The sequence below is a fragment of the Chiroxiphia lanceolata genome, chromosome 3, assembly GCF_009829145.1.
Source record: "Chiroxiphia lanceolata isolate bChiLan1 chromosome 3, bChiLan1.pri, whole genome shotgun sequence".
Classification (NCBI taxonomy): Eukaryota; Metazoa; Chordata; class Aves; order Passeriformes; family Pipridae; genus Chiroxiphia; species Chiroxiphia lanceolata.
In genome coordinates this window covers 41515781-41535401 of record NC_045639.1, presented here as the reverse complement: position 1 = coordinate 41535401, position 19621 = coordinate 41515781, and the positions used below count along the sequence as shown (strand labels likewise).

The window sequence follows — 19621 nt, the reverse complement described above, 5'->3', positions numbered from 1 at the left end:
AAATGTACTTTACCATCCTGTGGGAAATCTTATGCCTTCATTGTGACCACCTTAACTTAGAGATGTTAAAGCTGTGGCTTTCAAGAGCTCTAGTGTAGTAGAGTTTTGCCCTAGGAAGTTAATAAGAAAACTAACAAAGAATTTGTAATAGTGTAAGCAACATTTTTAAGTCAGCCAATTAAATTAATGATCCTGTCTTGAAAGCAGTTCAAAAAACATCTGCCCACTCAACAGTGTACCCTTGTGTCTGTGACTCTGCCCTTTTGGGTGCTCAGGATTAGTAGAAGCACTTAGTGCACATGCATTCTTGTAGGTACATCTGTTTTGCTCAGCTGCAGTAACTCTCCCAATTATATTGTGTAAATCTCTGCCCTAGCTTTGTGTGTAAGTAGCAGAGAGGCTTTTAAGGCATCGCTGCATGTTCATGGCCAAAAGCATCATATTTACACTGATATGTCAAGTATAGCCAAATATAATTGATTGGTTTAATGAAACTCATAAGCAGTTCTGTGCAGGTTGCATAATGCTAGGAGAAGGATGAGAAGGAAGTATCCAGGGAAAAGATATTAAGGATTTAGGAAAATGATATATTAAAGCTGTCTGCTTTACTCTTTGTCCCTGAAATAGCTACAGAACAGCCTCTGTTCAGCCTCTCTGCTGGGCAGCTTCACATTTTTCATGTTTGGAAGCCCTGTAAATGCACTGCAGAAAGGATGCCTGGTATAGCCAACATTGGCCAAGTAGTTTACAAAGGGTTTCTGAAAACTTCAGTGTATGTGGGACACTTTGCTTCTCTGTATCATGGTCTCATTGTCACCTGTTCTTCAAAAAGAAATTGCTGCTTCTCTGAAGTTTGAAGAACTGTTCTAGATCCTTGGAGAGAACAGCAGTACAAAAACGCAAGGTATCGTTTTTAAGCCTTGGTACAGGCAGTCCCTGCTTTATTTGATGTCATTTCAAGGTTGTTAAAAAATAGCTTGCAATGCTGAATATTCTTTCTCATCACTATTGCAATTTGTATTACTTCTAACCTTCAGTATATACCTTTGAGATCAGCTTTGCTTTCTTTAAAATAATCTGAAGGACTGATGTTTTTGCACCGATTTGTTCTACTATGAAGATAAGTGTTTGTGATTTTCCTTTGTCCTTTGGCCTTTTTAACACTTTCTTTTTTGTTGTTGTTGCTTTTCAAAGCGCTTATGCTTGTACTCTGCTCTCCCTTTAATCTCTTCTAGTAACCACATTCTAAGACAGCATTTGGGAGCAAATTCCTTCTTTTTTTTTTTTTTTTTTTTTTTTTTGGCTGTGCTGCAGTGCTGTGGTTTTGTTCTGTAAAGAAATTTTGAGCACAAACATCATCTGTTTTAAATAGTTTTATTTGTTGAGGTAAGAAATATATTTTATCCTCTGGCGGAGGACTGCAGGTCCTGTAGGTGCCTGAGTTCTTGCTAATTTATATGGCCTGACTAGTCAGCATGCTGAACTGGGGAAAAAATAATTAATTAGCAGTATTAAGACTAGCGTGGAATTTTGCAGAGCTCTTTAGGAAAAAAACCAAACTTCTGGAGGGGTTAGAGTGATTCAAAGAAATCTTTGACCATTTTTCCTTTGTGACCTTAAATTAAAAAGCCAAAGTGAGCCAGTAATTTAATATAGTTTTTTGGTTGCAATTTAGGTACTAAAGCATTAGGTGTAATACTGAATACTTGAAAGTTCAGCAGAACAGCCACTATGGTATAACTGAAACCAGCTACTGTTATTTTAAAAACCTTGATGTTGTTGAATGTTTGTGACATATGTCCAGTTCTCTATGGATCATCCATATTAGTCGTAAAGTATCCTCTTAAGCCAAAAATTGAATTATGATTTCACTTTTTTATAGTTTGTCTCTTCAGACAGAAACCTTTGACCTATTCCTGCTTTTCATAACATAAGCATTAGGTGTTGTCAGTCATTGTCATGGAGCTTAGCTCTTGCATAAAGCCTAATTGTTCTCTGTTGTTTGTCTTGGATAGCTATATAAAAGGCTCATTCTGGGTCTTTTTATCTTATCTAACAGTGTTAAAATAAATCTTACTTCCAGGAAAAACTTGTGGCAATTCGAGTAACAAGTCTGAACTCTTCTGGTGCCTATGCACATGTTGAGTCTGGTTGCCTTGTTCAGTTGTGTAATGATTTCCAGATGATGTCTTGTGACTGCTGACAATCTGCAGAGGGCAAGCTCTCCTTGATGTTCAAACTTTGCTTTGTGAGGAGAAAGGAGAAAAGAATTTTTTTTTTTGGAGGGGGGAGTGTCTGAACAGATGGTTAGCAGAGGATTGAAGTAATAGGTAGTGAACGGGCAGAGAGAAAAACCAGGTAAGAGAAAATGTGAAGAAAATGTAAGCAGATTGCTCCCTCTCCCTCTACCTTCCCCTTCATTTCTCCCCAATTGCTCAATAAAGAATGGAAGGGAAATAGGAATGGAAAATGAAAGGAAACTTTCCTTTTAGTTTTTGGAAAAGACATGATACTTTCAATGCTAAGGTAGGTTAATAAGTTATTGTGTAACAAAATGTAAACAATTATTTGGGTTGCTGCAGAGAAGCAAGCAAAACAGGATAGTCCCATCCATGTGTTGGGATGGGAGAGTGAAACTCAACCCTCACCTGTCCCAAAGGAGAATTCAAGAACCTCTATCCCCTGAGGATGTTGTCAGTGCAGATCCCCAGCATTCTTCCAGAAGTGGTACTAGGCAGTCACTCTGGAGCTAGAAATTGTGCATGGATCCATGTCTTAACTTATTTTAAATAAAGTAAAAGCTGTCTGTAATGAAGAAACCTTTCTGGTGCAAGTTGGCTTATTTATGTCAGCAGTGTAAAGCAGAGAGGGAGTTTGGGTTTGAGTTCTGATTTCCCTGTAGTGAGAATGTTGCCATCTGGTAACAAACACGAAGTAGGAATGGTTTCCTCCATAGTTTTCTGCAGCCAATTTAAAACTCCATTTGGTGCACTCCAATCATCTGTAGCTTTTGAATCATTTGTGGAAAAGCAATCAAACCTGTGATGGGGGATCAGCACCTAGCCTGTGGTTATTGCAGAGGTGGTACCTGCAGGAAAGAAGTTGGAAGGCCAGGAGGCAGCTTCCAGACCTGAGGCTGGACAGGTGGGTGGTCTTGTGCTATTTGCTTTGTAATCCTTAAAGTCTCTTAAAGTATCGAGGCAGGTCTTTTGCAATGTAATGCGTGCTCTGTGTGTACTGCTGAGCCAACATGTCACCTACCGCCCTGTTAGTTGAGAATCAGTATGCTTGCTTTGATACTGCATAATAAAGCAACTGGTAGAATTTCAGCTGTTATTTTTAAAAGGTACATTGTTTACTGAAAGTAATTTGCCTCCTGCCTGCTGTCTCCCACGTGTAGCATGGAAGGACCCCCTGTGTCAGGCTTGACAGATTTTACAGAAATCTGAAAGAAGCTTAGAATGCATGTGAAAGTATGGTAATTCTCTGAATTTAGGCAGTTTAATCATAACAGAACTTGAAGGGTCACCTGTCTCTTTGGATGAAAAGTACTGCATACAACAAAGAAGGTTCAGGAAGCAAATTCTGGGAATGTCTGTTTCTCAGATGTGCCTTTTTATACGGGCTGGTTTCCCCTGCTCCCTGTCACCTCTGCAAAGCTTTTATGCGTTTCACAGAGAGACAGAATTGTCAGTTGTTATAGGCAGAGCTGCTGGCACCTCCTGTCATTTCTCTTTGTAAGATCTATTTTCTGGTTTTTATTTCTTTGTCAAACTTCTGTTCATGCTGAGATTTTCCATACCTTATGTCCTCCCTGACATCCAGCTTGAGAGCAGAATATGGCATCTCTGTTAAAATCAGTATTTTCTATATACTGTCTATGTTTAGCTGTAATTTTTTTTACATCAAAGGCAAGGTATCACTTGTCTCATTGCAGGCTCAAAATTCATTGTTGCACCAAGACCTACAAATTAAGCCATCCTTAAATACATTGAGAGCCTTGTAGACAGAGACACAAGCAGATGGAGTATGTTCTTTGCCTACTTCTGCTATGTGTAAAATACTACCATTTCTCCAAATGAGCTGGTATTTGGCCTTTATGGGATCTCCTAAAGAGAGAAAACTGGTTCTCCTGGTTTTGCAGTACCCACCCACTCCCAGCATGTCTAGAGGTTAGACTATGCTTCTTCCTGTTCAGGATGTACCAATGTGTTTGAGAGAAATTTAACAGTAAACCTTCTGTATCCACAGCTCCAAAGGGAATTTCCTGAGGAAGACGAGTTCACACTGTACTTTCAGTCTTTTCCTGTTTCAGTGCAGTGGGAAAACACTATGCTGTCCTGTGTTCTGCCAATTTTGTATTTCTCTATTAGTCTTCATATATTTTTATTACTTCCTATATTTTTCCAAAGTTAGAGGGTATGAATTGAAAGTATACTACAAGATTTTAAATGTAAGAATGAGCAAAGTATTTTAAGACGGTGATGCTCCAGATAAAACCTTTGTTTGTTCCTGTGTATCAGAAGAGTTGCTCTACAGTATCTGAGCAGTTGACTATCTAGTGCTGAAGAGGCAAGTGATGGTGATGGAAATTTTCATATGGACAAGATAAAACACACTGCATCCTTCTGCAGGCTCTGAAAGCAGTGGAATACCATTTGACAATAGATCCCTGAAAGCCTCCTGTTCTCTTGTGGGATGGGATTATGACAAGATCAACATTTCTGAATCACCCAGCAGTTGCTGCAGACTCTTTCCCATGCAGAGGGACTGAGACCATCTAGCAGTCCTGTATAGTACAGCCCTGCTGCATTCACACTTTTCAGTCCCAGCAGAACTGCTGTTCTTGACCTGCCTGCCGGTGGCATGCCACAGCAAAGCACAGCTTTCCATTTGTGTGGTCTGAGAGTATCCTATTCTCCAGGCCAGCTGTTTTCAGGAGAGACAAACCTTGTTGATTGAGTTATGAAATCATCTCTAACTAGGGAGAGGGTATTTTCAACTCCATCAAGTAAGACTGGGCTACATCTTTAAATGTCTGGCTTTGATTTCTTAGATGTTCAGATTTTAGTCTTTCCAGATCATCTTTATGTAGTGTTTCTGTTTATGGAATACCCAGTCCATTTGGACTCCTAAATTTTGGTCACGTCATCTCTGGTGGCAGTAATTTCCTCAGGCAAATTTTGTGCTGTTTTGCAGTGATATTTTGAGGATTAGCACATTCCTTAGAACAAACCACAATTCCTGGAAGAGACAGGTAATAACTACGTATCTCAGTATATACTTCATTACTGAAAAACAGTCAGTGAACCAGCACAGAATTTCATTCCTCTTTTTTCAGTATTTGCACTTTTTTATCAAAGCACTTATTTTCCTCTCTTTAATCCTGGCCTTTTTAGTTCTTTCTAGAGTTCTTTGGGAACAATGCACTGTGGAGGGAGGCCATTGTTCTTCACACAGAGCTTGTTCTTTGGGTTTATCCCCTGTCTGTCTGCAGGATGCAAAATTCCTTACCATTCTGTAATCCAAAATCTTCTTACTGGGGGCTGGATAAATCATCTTGACATGTAGTTGAGCAGCTGAGATGTCATCTCTGAAGTTTGACTGTCTTTTCAAGTTAACCTTTAAATGTATCGAAGCCATTCTTCGGTTTTTCAGAGCCTGACTTCACACGTTAATGTAGTACATCTTCCATGACAGAAAAGATTAGAATCATTTTCATAGAATCATTTTCTGCTTTTGCTTTTCTCTTAACATTAATAACAATTTCTACACTTAAAAAATAGAATAGTGACAGGACAAGCAACATGTCAGCCTTGTTCACACCTAATTCTGCCTTTAGAGTTTGCCCCAGGTGGATCAGTGCATGTCCATGTAGTTACTTTTATTTTTATATCATTCTTAAGAGACCAGTCTCATCCTAGACCTTAAGTCAGGCAAAAATCTCCCTGAAGCCACTGGGAGTTTTGCCATACCTGACTAATAAGGTATTTGAGAAGGAACATAATGCTTGCGAATTGGAGAGACTAATTTTGTAGGCTTCAGGTTCATCAGGCAGGCAGGTAATGTCTGGCAGTTCTTTTCATGCTGGGTCTTGATCTTCCGGCAGCCATTGCAGCTCTTCCAACCTTTAATTTTGTGTAAAAATGTGTGTTCACATTATTCATCCACACTGTCCACACATTAAAAAAAGAAAAAAGAAATAATACCTTTTAGGGTGGAAGGCAAAAATTAACTTTGGACTTTGTATCTCTGGGACTCAGTACATCACTTCTCTAGGAGAGAACTACAGACCTTTGGGGGTAGCATGTAAAAAACTACTGTGATATTGACTACAATTTTTTTTAGGCCCATAATTCAGTTTTAAAGACTTATTCTTCTCCGTTGCCAAGCATCCACATCTGGAATGTCCATCTGAACACTGTGTTCAAGGTGTCTCCAGTCAGATATTTTATTTTAGAAAATATTGATAATAGAACCCAAAGCATATATCATGGCCCATATGTCTTTTTAAGCTCAATTTTTGAGGACCAAAGAATAAAAGACCGAAGAATAAAAGTGATGATATCCTTTCGTATGCAGGCTTGAATAATCTTTGTAAGTAACAGAAATAGCATTACCCCATTGGGGCTGCTTTCAGATGAGAAATGACACGTGATGTTCTTTTAAAAGAATGCTATGTAGGTTAATTATTGAAAGGTATTTATGCTGCTTCTAAAATGGCAGATTTATGCTCTATTACAACTAAAAGGCCACCACAGGAGTTCACTGCTGCTCCTCAACTCTGTCTAACAAGGACTGATTCCAAGATTGGACTTTGCTACTCTAAGGAGGAAGAAAAATTTATGAAAAAATAAGAGAAGGAAATGCTGACTCACTTTTCTTCAATTAAGACATCATAAGAAAAGTTTATTTTTAGTCTTTGCAAATTCCCTGGTGTCTGATCTTCTGTGAGTATTTATACTTCTTTATTTTAATGGAGTATTTATACTTTTTTATTTTAATAACTCCCTTCAAGGCCAATATGAGCTAAGCATGTAAATCCCCAGGGAACTGATGAAAAAGGCAATCCCATTCACTTAAATGTAAAAATAAACCATTTGGCATGCAGAAAAGAATCTCATAAATTATTATTTCTTTTTTTTTTCCTCTGTCATCTAGTACTTTCTTGGCCAGATTGAAGGCATACACAGTTTCCTGTATGCATTTTTTTGCTTTGAAGTGTTGGTGAATAAATTCATTAAAGTAGAACAAAAAAAAATTTTTCTAATTTGTTGCTTGTCTTCTATTTCAATGAATAATCTAAAAGACTGAAAGTATTTCTGTATTTGTTGTAGTACCATTTGCAGTTTGTTGCAAGGGAAGTAACCTTAATCAGATTTTTAAGCTGTGTTTTCCTTACAGCAAAATCTCCAGGTTACAGCTTTTCCAATTACATGCAGAAGAAGGCAAGGGGACAAAGATAGTCTAGGGAGCTTTCTCTTTCAGCAGCAAAGTTTGCATTTCTTTTAATGTAGTTAAAATGTTTGACAGGAGAGAGTAGGGTTTAGTGATGTGAGGTGATTTCCAAATGAGTGTTAGCTTTTTACTGACCTACTTTTTACTAGTGGTGTATTCTTGTCCATTACTTTTTGTCATTGAATAATGCTGATATATTAAGCTGTGTGCTTCAAGGGCTTGTAAAATTGCATGTAGGGGCAGGACTGAACTGTGAAAGTGCGAATTACTCCATCAGATCAAACCCAATTAAAAAGTGACAAGCACAGCAGGAGAAATTGAAAGCAAGGTTTATCTTTCATGTAACATAAGAAGCCACTATATCGGTTAGAAACAAAGCCAGTGTGAAACACATTCTCCACCTCTTCTCATCCCTCTCCAAAAACTAATAATATCTGCTGACTTTATTATCAAAAAGAATAAGCCCCTGAGTTGTAATGGCTCATGTTGAAGGACACTGTGGCAATGGCAAGAGAAGGGGAAGTACGGCACCTGTACACCTTGAAGCTATTTGCTGTCAAAGCATGCACTGGGCCTCAGGTCAGCGCATTTGGGGATTGACGGATAGGGAGTTTGGAAAAGTGGTGATCATTAAAATGTGTCATTAAAGGAAGACTTGGAGTTTTGCCGACTCTCTGCAGTTCCACACGAAGTGTAGGAATAAGAGCACGGTAAGGAAACTGTGAACTTCCACTAAGCCCTGTAGTTGTTACAGAACTGCTACAAGCTAGGGAAAGGTGTTTAGTCTCCAGTGCCATTGAAGAAATCCTTATAGAACCTTTTGCATAACATCTACCAGCACTCTTCTAATGGTCAGTTGGATCTGTGAATGTATAAGCTAATGCAGTTGCCTATGTACAATATAATACTGCAGAATCATCCTTCCAGAGTACTAGGGTTGTGGTGAGTTTGGGTTTTTTGTTTCAGGTTTGTGGGAGTTTGTTTGTTTGTTTGTTTGCTAATCCAATAAACTCGTAAAATAAACAAAATAATAAACCAACCAAAAAGTAAATCAACTTGGCAAAATGTGTAAATATGTTCCATATTTGCTATTGGGATGCAGAGTGCTTCAGTGATGTGTGACTGCTGCGTGACAAGGTGAACACCACCTTCGGCAGATAATCGATATTACATTGACCCTCATACCTGCTTCTAATGGTATAACCTCAGTGAACTCCTGTGTGTGTGTGTGAACTAAACTTTAGCACAGCTGATTTGATTAATGCTGAGTTTTGAGGTTCAACTTCAATGCATGTGACATTCTACTTTTTCAACAAAAAAGCCCCAATAATCAAACACAAAAGGGAAAAGTGAGAAATATGTGAAGCACTTGATATGTGTAAGCTGTGCTCAATGGCATTGTATTGTGGGGAAGATAGGGGAGATGAATGGGTAAATTCACAGGGTACCTGATCCATATCACAAGTTTTGCCTGTGAAAACAGTGATGCTCCATAGGATGCATATTCATGTAAAATATATATTTAATTGATGTACAGTGAGTTAAGACTTTATAATAGAGACCGCCTCATTTACAGTCCTACTAGACTTGAAGTTGGGAAGCAGCTGTTAGGGAGGGGGAAAAAGTTATCATAGTGTGAAAATGGTTATTATCTAAAAGCCTCCATTTTCCGGGAGGAGGTTTACCTTTTCCCCATTTGTACCATTGATAAGTACCAATGGTCATCCAAAGGAATGGCTTTATTTTTGTGTGTTATGGTCTGTTGGAGTTTCTTCTGGGTAAAAAAGCTGTAGGGACTCTTTCAGACAATGTCTAGGTCTGAACTTTAAAAACAAATACACAAAACCCCTCAAAACACCAAACCACAAAAAAGGACAACCTAAATTTCTTTTCTAATAAAACCTTTTTGGTTTTATCAGAAAAAGTTTGATACAAGATTCATAACATTTTAAAGGACTGTTATGCATGTGTTAGGCTTGCTTCCTTCTCCTAAAGGTAAAGGGGAGGACCTAGCTGTGTGAGTGCACTTTCTTTTTTTGTGGGGATGATTTTGGTTGGGTTTTTTTTTTTTTTTTTGTCAAGAGGAAACTTCCACAAACTATGCCTTTGTTAGTTTTACCATTTTTCTGGCACAACCAAGAGGTTAATGCATTCATTGCTAGATATATTACTGTAATACAGATACAATAGACTTTCAAGAAAAAAGGGAGAAGACACCCACACTGTAATTTGAATGTGAAAAAGATTAATGGAATTCTTATTCCTGACTGATATATGTAAAATATGTGGGTAAGAGTTGAGTTGGTTTAAAAAAAAAAAAAAGAGAGCCCTCACAAAACTGTGCAGTTATACCATTACCTAACTCTGACCTTTATTTTGTAGTGACCAGTGTAAAAGAAAATGCTGAGAAGTACATGGAGATTCTAGAGGATAAACTACATAGGTAAGGATGATATAATGGAAAACTTTGAAATCTTAAAAAATGCTTGTTAATGCAGCATTGATATGCATAAAAGTGTTACGGAATTTGCATTAGAATAATACCAAAAATAGTTCAAAGTAGGAAATTCCACAAGTGTTAAGATCTCTGTTCATGATCATGTTCAGCAGCTTTTCTGCCAGCCTGGCAATGGGTGCAGGTAAAAGAAAGAATCACTGTTCAGTGCAGAGGACTGCCCTGGAATGGTGGTGGTACAGCCAGAGAATGGGCTCCATGCGTGGGGTTATGATGTCTCACTCCAGCTTTACCTGCAGGTCTTGTAACCAGAAGTGTGCTCTCTTAAGCACCCAGAAACCCCCAAGTTTTAGGGATGTGACAGCTGGTTGAAAAATCACCCCTTTGTTACTATGCAAAACCAATTCTGAGCAGGGCCGAGGAGTCCCTAACCAGAACTCTGGGCATCTTTAACAAGTAAAGGCACTCTATCTAACAGTTTTGAAAAAATGTGGAAAGCGAATAGAAACCAAGACAACAATAGAGATATTTTAAGAACTGAATCCCAATGCAGAATTTACATATGTTTATGGCTTTGTTTTTTTTTAAAAACAAATGCTAACATTTATATTTCCTTCTCTTGCTGCATGAAGGGGGCTCTATGTGACCCCCTCCAAATTAAGGCTTTTCCTTGAAATATGATCAGCAAATATTACAGTGCTGTTCTAATGGAATCTTCTGCATTCGTGAACTTTGCCCTGAACAACTCTATTTTAATTGAAAAAAGGCTTTCATACATAGTCATTGGAGCTTGAGCCTTAATAAAATGCAACTCACCAAATTAGCTCTGCTTCCATTTCCACTACTAAGCAGGTAATTAATAAAGTGTTGCCCTCACTGGTTTTTTGTTGTATTGATAAAGAGAGGGTTATATATATTTTTTTTTTTGCTCACTCATACTTTTGAATATAGAAGTATTTATTTGGCTTAACTCTTAAATTGGAAAGTAATACAGAACTGAACAAAAAATTATGGAAGATCAAGCTGTGTGTCTGTGTGCTGCCTTAATAACATTTATACTCCATATACTCCAATCCATAAGTTTAAGACAAGTCTTAAGGACTTTCAGTGCATTGTCTTTTGGAAAACAATATTCTTTTTTTTAGTTTACTCTCAGGTCATGGTGTAACTCTTGGGGATGGTCCTGTGCAGGCCTAAGGGTTGGACTTGATGATCATTGTGGGTCCCTTCCAGCTCAGTAAATTCTGTGACATGTTTTGATGCTTCTAGGCTTGTATGGGTTTAATCGACATATCAGGCTCCCAGAAGGACGTAAATTTCTATTTAAGTGCTAAATAGTTGGAGAATCTGTATATTTTTTTTTCTCCTTCCAGGGACTTATCAGATAGAATTTGCAGTTGTGATTTTTTTTTTTAAATTTAGTTATGGGGGATGAATGTATTTTTGAGCTGTCTATCTTGACTTTTCTGCATCAGTCTCTTAAATTGCAGCACCTTTTTATGTGCCTTGATAGATGTTGTTAATGAGCTTGGAGCATGCTTTTTTATTCTCTTCTTCTATTTGTGGGAGAAATTTGCATGCTGAACTACTGGTATTCATCCTGCTTCTGTGGGGACTGTCATTTCAGGGAAAGAATTAAAAGCTAAACCTTCTTTTTGGCACTGCTTTATATTTTGGAGGCATTTTTTTTAATGCCTCCAAACAGTAGTTTAAAACAGTAGTTGACCAATTCTTAGCAGCTTTAAGAATTGTCAAGTATTGTAATGTATTTTGTTGCTTTTGTGTGCAAGGGTTGACTTCCTCTGTACTACACAGACCTGGGCTCGTTTTAGTCCAGGTTCTCTATTGCAGCTGGGCTACACGCTTCAAAGTTTTGCTGTTAAGGTAAATGTTCTTCCCAACCTGTTCTGAGGATACAAAAGCATCTATACTGCTGCACTGAACATGCTCTTCAGAGCTTGCTGTCAGCTTCTCTAACAGACTGTTGTGATGTTGCCAAGATTCTAAAATTCCCCTTCCAAACTTAAGAATAAAAAAAAGAAAAAAAGCAACTAATGAACCACCCCCCCCCAAAAAAAAAAAAAACACTTCCCCCACCCCTAGCAAAACCCTGCTAAAACTCAGCAAATAAACCCAACAAAATACTCCCCCAAAAAACTCAGCACAGTGTTGGCCAAGGTTCCAGATGGTGAAGATTCAGTTCTGAACGTGTTTTTCAACATGTGCAAATGGTATTAGTCTAAAAATAGTTAATCTTAAGTAATTAAGGACTACGAATTTATTTTAATATTGGTGGAAAAAGAAAATCTGTAATGTTTTTAACACAAAGAAGTCTCTAAGATACTACATCTTGAAAAATATATTTATGCTAATAAGGTGGTTTAGATATTTGGGTTTAAAAGGTTCCTTGGTCTTTAAGTAATTAACTACACCTCCTTTAAAGCTTGAATTAAAAAAAAAAACAACAAACAACTAAGCAAGAGCCAGAGAGGCTTCCCCATCCCCTGTGCCCCCCTCCTCCTGTTTAGAGAAGAAACCTGAGAGTCTTTCTCTTTTTCTGGCCTTCATATAGATGCTCAGATTACTCCTTTATATATATATCATAAACTAAAGAAAGAGTCCCTAAGGAAAATTTAAGGTGTAAGTTTTAAGTTTACATTTTAGACAGCAGTAGAATTTCCATCCGGCTCATGAATGCACCTTTGGGGTTGCTCTTGAAACCCAAAGAGGATCAACTCTGGGTAGCATGAATTCAAATAAGCCTCTAGAGCTTTTCTCCAGATGAAACATATCATTTTGCTAGGTAATGTTTCAAATAGAAACAACCTAGATTCAGAACCCTTCAATTTAAAATAGAGCTTCAGAGGAAAGTAGAACTCTTAGAAATGTAATTTTTGACCACTTTTGCAACAGAAGAAAATTAATGAAGAAAACTCAGACCAAAACAGCTTTAATGAAGATTTGAGTTTAAAAAAGTCAATATTATCAATTAATTTCCCCCCTCCCCCTTCTTTTCTCTTTTGCTTATTTTGTGATTTTTTTTTTTTTTTTTTTTTTTTTTTTTTTTTTGCTGAGTTGGTGAAGGGAGAGGGAACCTAGCTTATTCACTGGAGTATGTTTTGGAAAGGTGGAGTTTTTTGGTGTGGGTGTTTTGGTTTTGGTTGTGTTTTTTTGTTGTTTGTTTTTTGTTTTGTTTGGTTGGTTTTGGGGGTTTTGGTTTGTTTGTTTGTTTGTTTTTTGGGGTTTTTTTGTGGGGTTTTTGGGTTTGTTATTTTTTGGTTGTTTTTTTTTGTTTTTAAAACAAATGCAATGCTTTTGACTGCAGCCTACAAAATACATGCTGTCAAGTAGCTTGTAGAATATGTTTGATTAGGAGTACTACTCTTCTGATAGCCTTGTACCTAAAGGACAAAAAAAGGGAAAATACACATTGACAAAAAAATGAAATATGTTCAGTATCTACTGGTTTCACTCCAAAGAAGGCAAAACACCCACTAAGTACACAGATTACTTGACATTGCTTTTTCCTTTTAAAATAGAGGTTATATTCTGAGCAGTGGATTGACAGTTGTTGAGGACAGTATCCTTCATGAAAAGAATAAATAAATAGTATGTTTTGTAATGCTGCTGGCTGTCTCTTTCCCAGTCACCAGTATATATCAAGCCACTCCTCAAGTTTATACATTAAATCACTAGCTGCTCTTTTGAGAATGTAAATACCATTGCCATTGCTTCCAAGGTAGACCTTGCAAATCACTTACCTTTTGTTAGTAAACAGGAGATGTGCAAAAGTAGTCAGAGTTAGGATAATGAAAATGTGTTCAGCAGAGACATTTGTCTGTATAAATATCTGAAGTGCAAGAAGTTTTGCTTAGATAACTTCAGCCCATCACTTGAGCCGTTTAAGAGGGATTGTACAGGAGAAGTTTACCATAGTAGTCTGATTTAGCTCATAAAAATTCAGCTGCACATCTTCTTGTGGGACCTGTGTGCTTTCACGGAAAGTGTATTTTTTTTCATCTTGCTTCTTTCCACACCAAGTGAAGGCTCTGCTGGCACTTTATATCATTACCATGAGTAAAGTGGGCTTCAACCGTCAGCAACTCTTTTAAGAACCATCAAGTTCTACCATAAGTGAGCTTAAGTCATGTAAATGATTGACAGTCATGAATTGTGCATTCGAAAGAGTGCTATAAAGCTGTAAAAGGAGATTTGGGTTAGGATTCTGTGATTAAATGGTGTCTCCTAAATCAGTACTTAGATAAAAGTGGCCAGATATTGAAAAACGTGTGGGGTACAATAAACGCCTTTTAAATTGATGTTGATGGAGAGAAAGTATTAAGTTATATTTGTTTAGATGTGGGAATCCAAGTCCAGACTTGGGTTTGAAAGTATTCACTTGTTTTTGAAGATAGCAATAAAATTGCCTGTCCTTTAAATGAAGAAGCACAGTGGAAAGAAACCTTTGATATATATTTCTGCATGAAAAGTCATCATCATCTGAGTTATTTGCTAGTTCTTATGTATGTCAATGTAGGTCATGTGACATAAGCCATTGTGCATCTGTCACATTTTACATGCACCCTGTATCTCATTAAATCTCTGTCCTAGCTTCAGTTTGATTCCCTTCCATTGCAGAGGGGGTTGTGAGAAAGATTGATCTGTGTAAGAACTGTATGTGATAGCTGGAGAAATGAAAACAAGTATGTAGAACAAGATAAAAATTTTAAAAAGTCTTTCAGACCCTTGCCCTTGCAGATGCTGGTAAATGTTCTACAATAAATGTGTTTATCTTATAAAGTGCTGTGCAAAAACAGGAATTCAGTTACACTACTGAAACATGCATTAAAATGACTGGTTGTTTCAGCTCAGTCTTGCCTTTGGAGACACTGCTGTGCTCTTCTTGTAGTAGTAGAGGGAAAGTAGAAGTCTTCCTTTAGATTTCTCTATACCAAAGACAACTAAGGTTAAATTAATGGTGCAAATGAGCTTAATGAGATTTATGATGAAATAACAATACTTTTATTTTCAAGTATCCATCTGCTATATATCCATAGAAACATATTTGGAATTCACTGCCTCTGTGAAACTTATTAGAAACTGATAATCTGTGAAAGTTTGCCCTCTTAAGCAGATAGAATAAACGTGGTGAAATTGTTAGAAGAGAGTGTCACCTGAAGATAATTTTTTTTTTTGTATGCTGTAAATTATTTGATATTTGCCCTAAGAACTGGTTTTATTTGGCATACCAAATATTTCCTGAGTGGCATTGTATGCTAACATGAAACGTTATGCCTGATCCATGACCTAAGCAATTATTGTTAAATATGATATATAGTGAAGGAGCATCTCACAACTGAAAATACCTCTTGGGGGAAAAACGCAAATAAAACATCAGGAGAGACCAAAGATCTTGGGACTATCGTCTGTCCTTCTGCAGGCACTCAGAATGCAAGAGCAAGACCTATCATGGACCACTGCACCCTGAGGCCGAAGAAACCCCAGAAGGAGCTGCCTTCATTGCTAATTAAACAATTGGGCATTTAAACCTTTCTCAAGACTGCAATGATTTTCTACAGTGAGGTGAGGTTCCTGCATCCAGCTGGAGCTTGTTAGCCTCCTGCACCCACTCAGAGCTCTGTTTGAAGTCTGACACTGTGCTGTTGAAGAGCAGTCTGTGGTAGCCAAGCCTACAAGCACAAGCTTGCAAATATTGAACATTTTCATGACAAAGCCCCTTTTTGGTCATCTACAGACCCTTACCTTCTGTAAGGGTAAGATTTCATCTTGAACTGTTAGTGCCCTGTATGTCATGTTATAGAAACCCTGATGCCTGCCATAGGAGAACTGCTAAGGCTGCTGAGTAAGGCTTTCTGTAAGCTTTTGCCTTTTGTACATGCAGCAGCGCAGGTGTGCTCAGGAGTGCCAGATGGCCTGTGGTAATTTTGTGTAACCCATGACCCACCTCAGTTTCACTGAGGAATGTTTCAGCTGCTGGTAAAACCTTAGGAGTGCACAGATAGGACTGAAATGCCATCTTTGCCTGCCTCCCCCTAAGACTATGTGTTTTCTATTGTGCTTCTAAGAGACCATACAGCCCCATCCCTTGCTGGATAATGATCTGATCTTATTTTGCTTACCAGCAGTTCTGCTGCTGGAGTGTTAAATGCAGGTTAGACAAAATACTAGTGACTCACTTAGTCCCTTTCTTCTTCCCAGCTGGTCTTAAGTCATACACAGCTGTGAGAACATTAGCTCTGAAATTGTGAGCAGCAGACACTTTATATGCGTTGATGCATTCCTTTATATCTCATGGCCCACATGGTGATGATTTCTAAATCCCTTATCATAACTGCCTCAGGCTGGAAACAATTTTTTTATACCAGCTAATGTAAAGATGACATTTCTTGAGCTGAGGGAATTTAATGAGATTGCACTGTTCTGTGGGCCTCAAAAGATTATGCTGTGACTTCCATTCATGACAAAATCAGGGCTTTTAAGTGCCTTTTCCTAATTCCCAGATAGGAATCATGAAATTATTTTTGGAGAATAATATCATTCCAAAATAACCGGTGACAATTACACAAAGATATTTTATTGTGCTATTTTCTGTGGAGAAACAGATAAATATAGTAAGATACAATACTGCAATGACTGTACTTTGCCATTATTGAATGATAAAGCACCTGGTAACTTTGCAAATGTGTACAAAACCTTTCTTCTTTAATTGACTGTGTTTCGCTCTTTGTGTTGGTTTCTTTTTTTTGGGGGTGCCTTTTTTTAAATTCATGGGTACACAGTATGGAAAATTACATAGAGTCTTACTCTGATACAAGTTGTTCTCATCTTCATGGTTCCTTGATCACTGAGGTGTGAAGGTGATTGTGTGTGGTTAGGACAACTAGCATCTACTGAAGAAGCAGAAATCAAGCCTTAAGTCCTACCTGATTTCATCTGTTAGTTTGTTTTTTTTAAGGGTTTCAGTCAAATGTTAGTTGATTAGTTCAGAAGAAATGTGGCTGCAACCTGGCTGCTTGGACTGCTACGGAATGCATGCATTCTCTATCAGAAACAATGTTTTCTCATGCAGGCAGTGTTTTTAACGCATTTGAAGATGTCATCCTCGCTGAGATCTGTCACTTCAGACAAGATATCTGATGTTCTGAGGGTCCCATGCCCTAAGAGGACAAGTCAGGATTAAATGCCACAATATCACATTCCAGTTTACATGAAAATAAACAGTCTTAAAAGCTATTCTCTTCCCTTATTATTCATTCTTTTACCTTACATACCACAAGTCTCCTTTATAACATACTAAGTTTCAGAAATGTTTTTGTGTGCTGAGCTGAGGATGAATGCTCTGAATAGGGACACTGCACACTGAAAGGACAATATTTCACACTGCTGATGGTCTTAGTGGCCTTGGAACACATAGAAAGAACTGCGTGTCTTTGCAGATGCAGAATTCTCTTTCTCTACTGTTCCTGTCTGTATGGAATATTTCTTTTTTATAATGTAACATTGATTATATAGGGGTAGTTTCCCCAAATGTGTTGTTTGCTCATGACTTCGAGCTGTTATTTATGAATGGTTCTTATCTCCCTGAAAAAATGCCCTTGGATAGCAGTGAAATCACTTGTGTTGCCTGCCCTTTCAAAAAAGCACTGCAGGACTAGGCCTGGTGTGATTAACTTAAGTACTGAAAATTGGGAACATAGTTAGAAGCTTATGCTGCTGAAAGTGAATATGGTACATAATTTGCCAGATTTGTAAATTTGGAAGAAATCTTTCTACACTTCTCTGACATCTGAAGGCATTCTGCCTAAACCATGGTTTGCTGTTCTTTAGAGTAAAATAGTCTGTCTTGAACATAATGAGTAGTTTTATCATACTGATTGGGTACTCAAAAAGCCTTCAAACACCACCACCACCAAATAACTTGTTGGGTTTCAGTAATGTTGAAAAAACATTGCAGTGTCACCAAACCTTCATGGGACCGATCAAACACTTTACTTTGGAGAATCAGTTCTCCTTGTGAGGAAATTCACATTGTTTCAGTTACCTTATTTTTCAGTTTATGTGAGAGATGATGTTATGAAAATAGGATTAATTTTTCTTAGAGGCTCATGTTTTCCTGATATTCTTTTCCAGCCTGAGAACAGCAACTCCACTTTGCTGTGGAAAGGCAGTGATACCATGGTTTGAAGGATTATCACTTCAGCCATGTAACTGGTAACAAGAACATAGGAACTTGTGAATAAAAGTAGCATTTTAAAGAGATTTCTGTAGAGGAGGGGAAATTCGGCAAGATCCCAGTGATCTTTTGGTATTGTAGTAAGGGAAGTTAACTTGTCCAAAATACTCGTGAATAAAAGGAGCTGTGAATAATGAAAAGCAAACTGCTAAGTGTGCTAGTTAATAAATTACAGGTGATTTTTTTGGTTTCTGTATTGACTATGACTTATCTGGGAGGTACATCACCTTTTTTTTATAATAGTTCTGGAAACTTCATTTTCACAGTGATGAATCCAGTTAACAAAGAAGAAAAACTTAAGTATTCTTTCTTGCTCTGTTTTCTCCCTCTGCTTTAAATGTTTGTGTACTTTTTCATTTGCTGTTCTTTAATTACTCTATCATGAAGTTAGCAATATGAGGAAAAGGGCTTTCTGATTCTCTTCCTGCTTTTTCCTTTACTGTGGCTCCTCTGTCTTCCTTCATTGGAGTTGTCTCACTTCCATTTTGTGTGTTTTATTCTTACCTTTGTTTTTTTCCAACTTTCTTCCATAGGACACCTATTTTTGCATATCATGGAGGTGGGGGAAGTTGGATAATACAAATATAATAAAATACTTGCTTTGCAGAAAACCTGTTCTCACCTTTAGAACACATCAGGTTACTTTTCAAGCCACAGTGCAGATTCTCTTTAAATATTCTTATTGTCTTCATAATCACTTACTTGAAAATGTTTGCAGTGTCCTGGCAGAGTAGTATCTTGGAAACTCTTAGTAAATGTAAATAATGTAGGGAGAAATTTGATGGTATTGCTTTACAGAAATGGATTAGCCTGGATTAACTGAGTCTGGAAGAAAAGGGGAGAATCTTCACTCTTCCTTTTGTTTCTGGTTGTGGAAAGTGTAGGTAATGCCCACAGGAGGTGGAAAGGAAAATCATCTCTAGAAGTGCAGGAGATTAGAGTTTGTAGTCATGTTTCTACAGCATAATGTGCATTTTATCTTCAGTGTTATCTGGTGCCGTGTGCTAGTGGAGATCCTTTGATAAATTCATGTCTCATGCCAGGATGAAACTCTTGATTCCCAGTCTGTAACTTGTGTTTTCAGCACTGGCAGAACTAATATTTATACTCATGAAATGCACATTGCACAAGCAGTAAAAATGGAGGAGGGCAAAGAATGCAATCTGCTTCTTCCACCAAGTGAGAAAATATACTAAAAAAACCACCAAAATTAAACAAAAACCAACCAACAAAAAAAAAAAAAAGCAGCCCTGCTGCTTCTCTCTGTGGCCTCCATGAGATAGGATATAATAGCATTGATGAAACGCACCATGTCTTTTGTGGCAGTGGCAAAAATGTTCAGAATTTGCAGTGATAAAATGAATTCTTGCTACAAAGGAAGGAGAATTTTGTTTAAATTCCTGGAGAACCATCTGCTGGTTTAAGATGTAGAGAGACATTTTCGCAGAAAGGGA

At 37.6% G+C, this 19621-nt stretch overlaps 1 protein-coding gene across 3 annotated transcripts in view; it reads left to right on the top strand.

Moving 5' to 3' along the window:
• Positions 1–19621, top strand: part of DISC1 (DISC1 scaffold protein) — a 187675-nt gene that overhangs the window by 135301 nt on the left and 32753 nt on the right. For all 3 annotated transcript variants that reach the window (XM_032683964.1, XM_032683962.1, XM_032683965.1), the window contains exon 10: positions 9841–9901. In XM_032683964.1, the coding sequence (XP_032539855.1) occupies positions 9841–9901 (61 nt within the window). The remainder of the gene's footprint in view (positions 1–9840; positions 9902–19621) is intronic.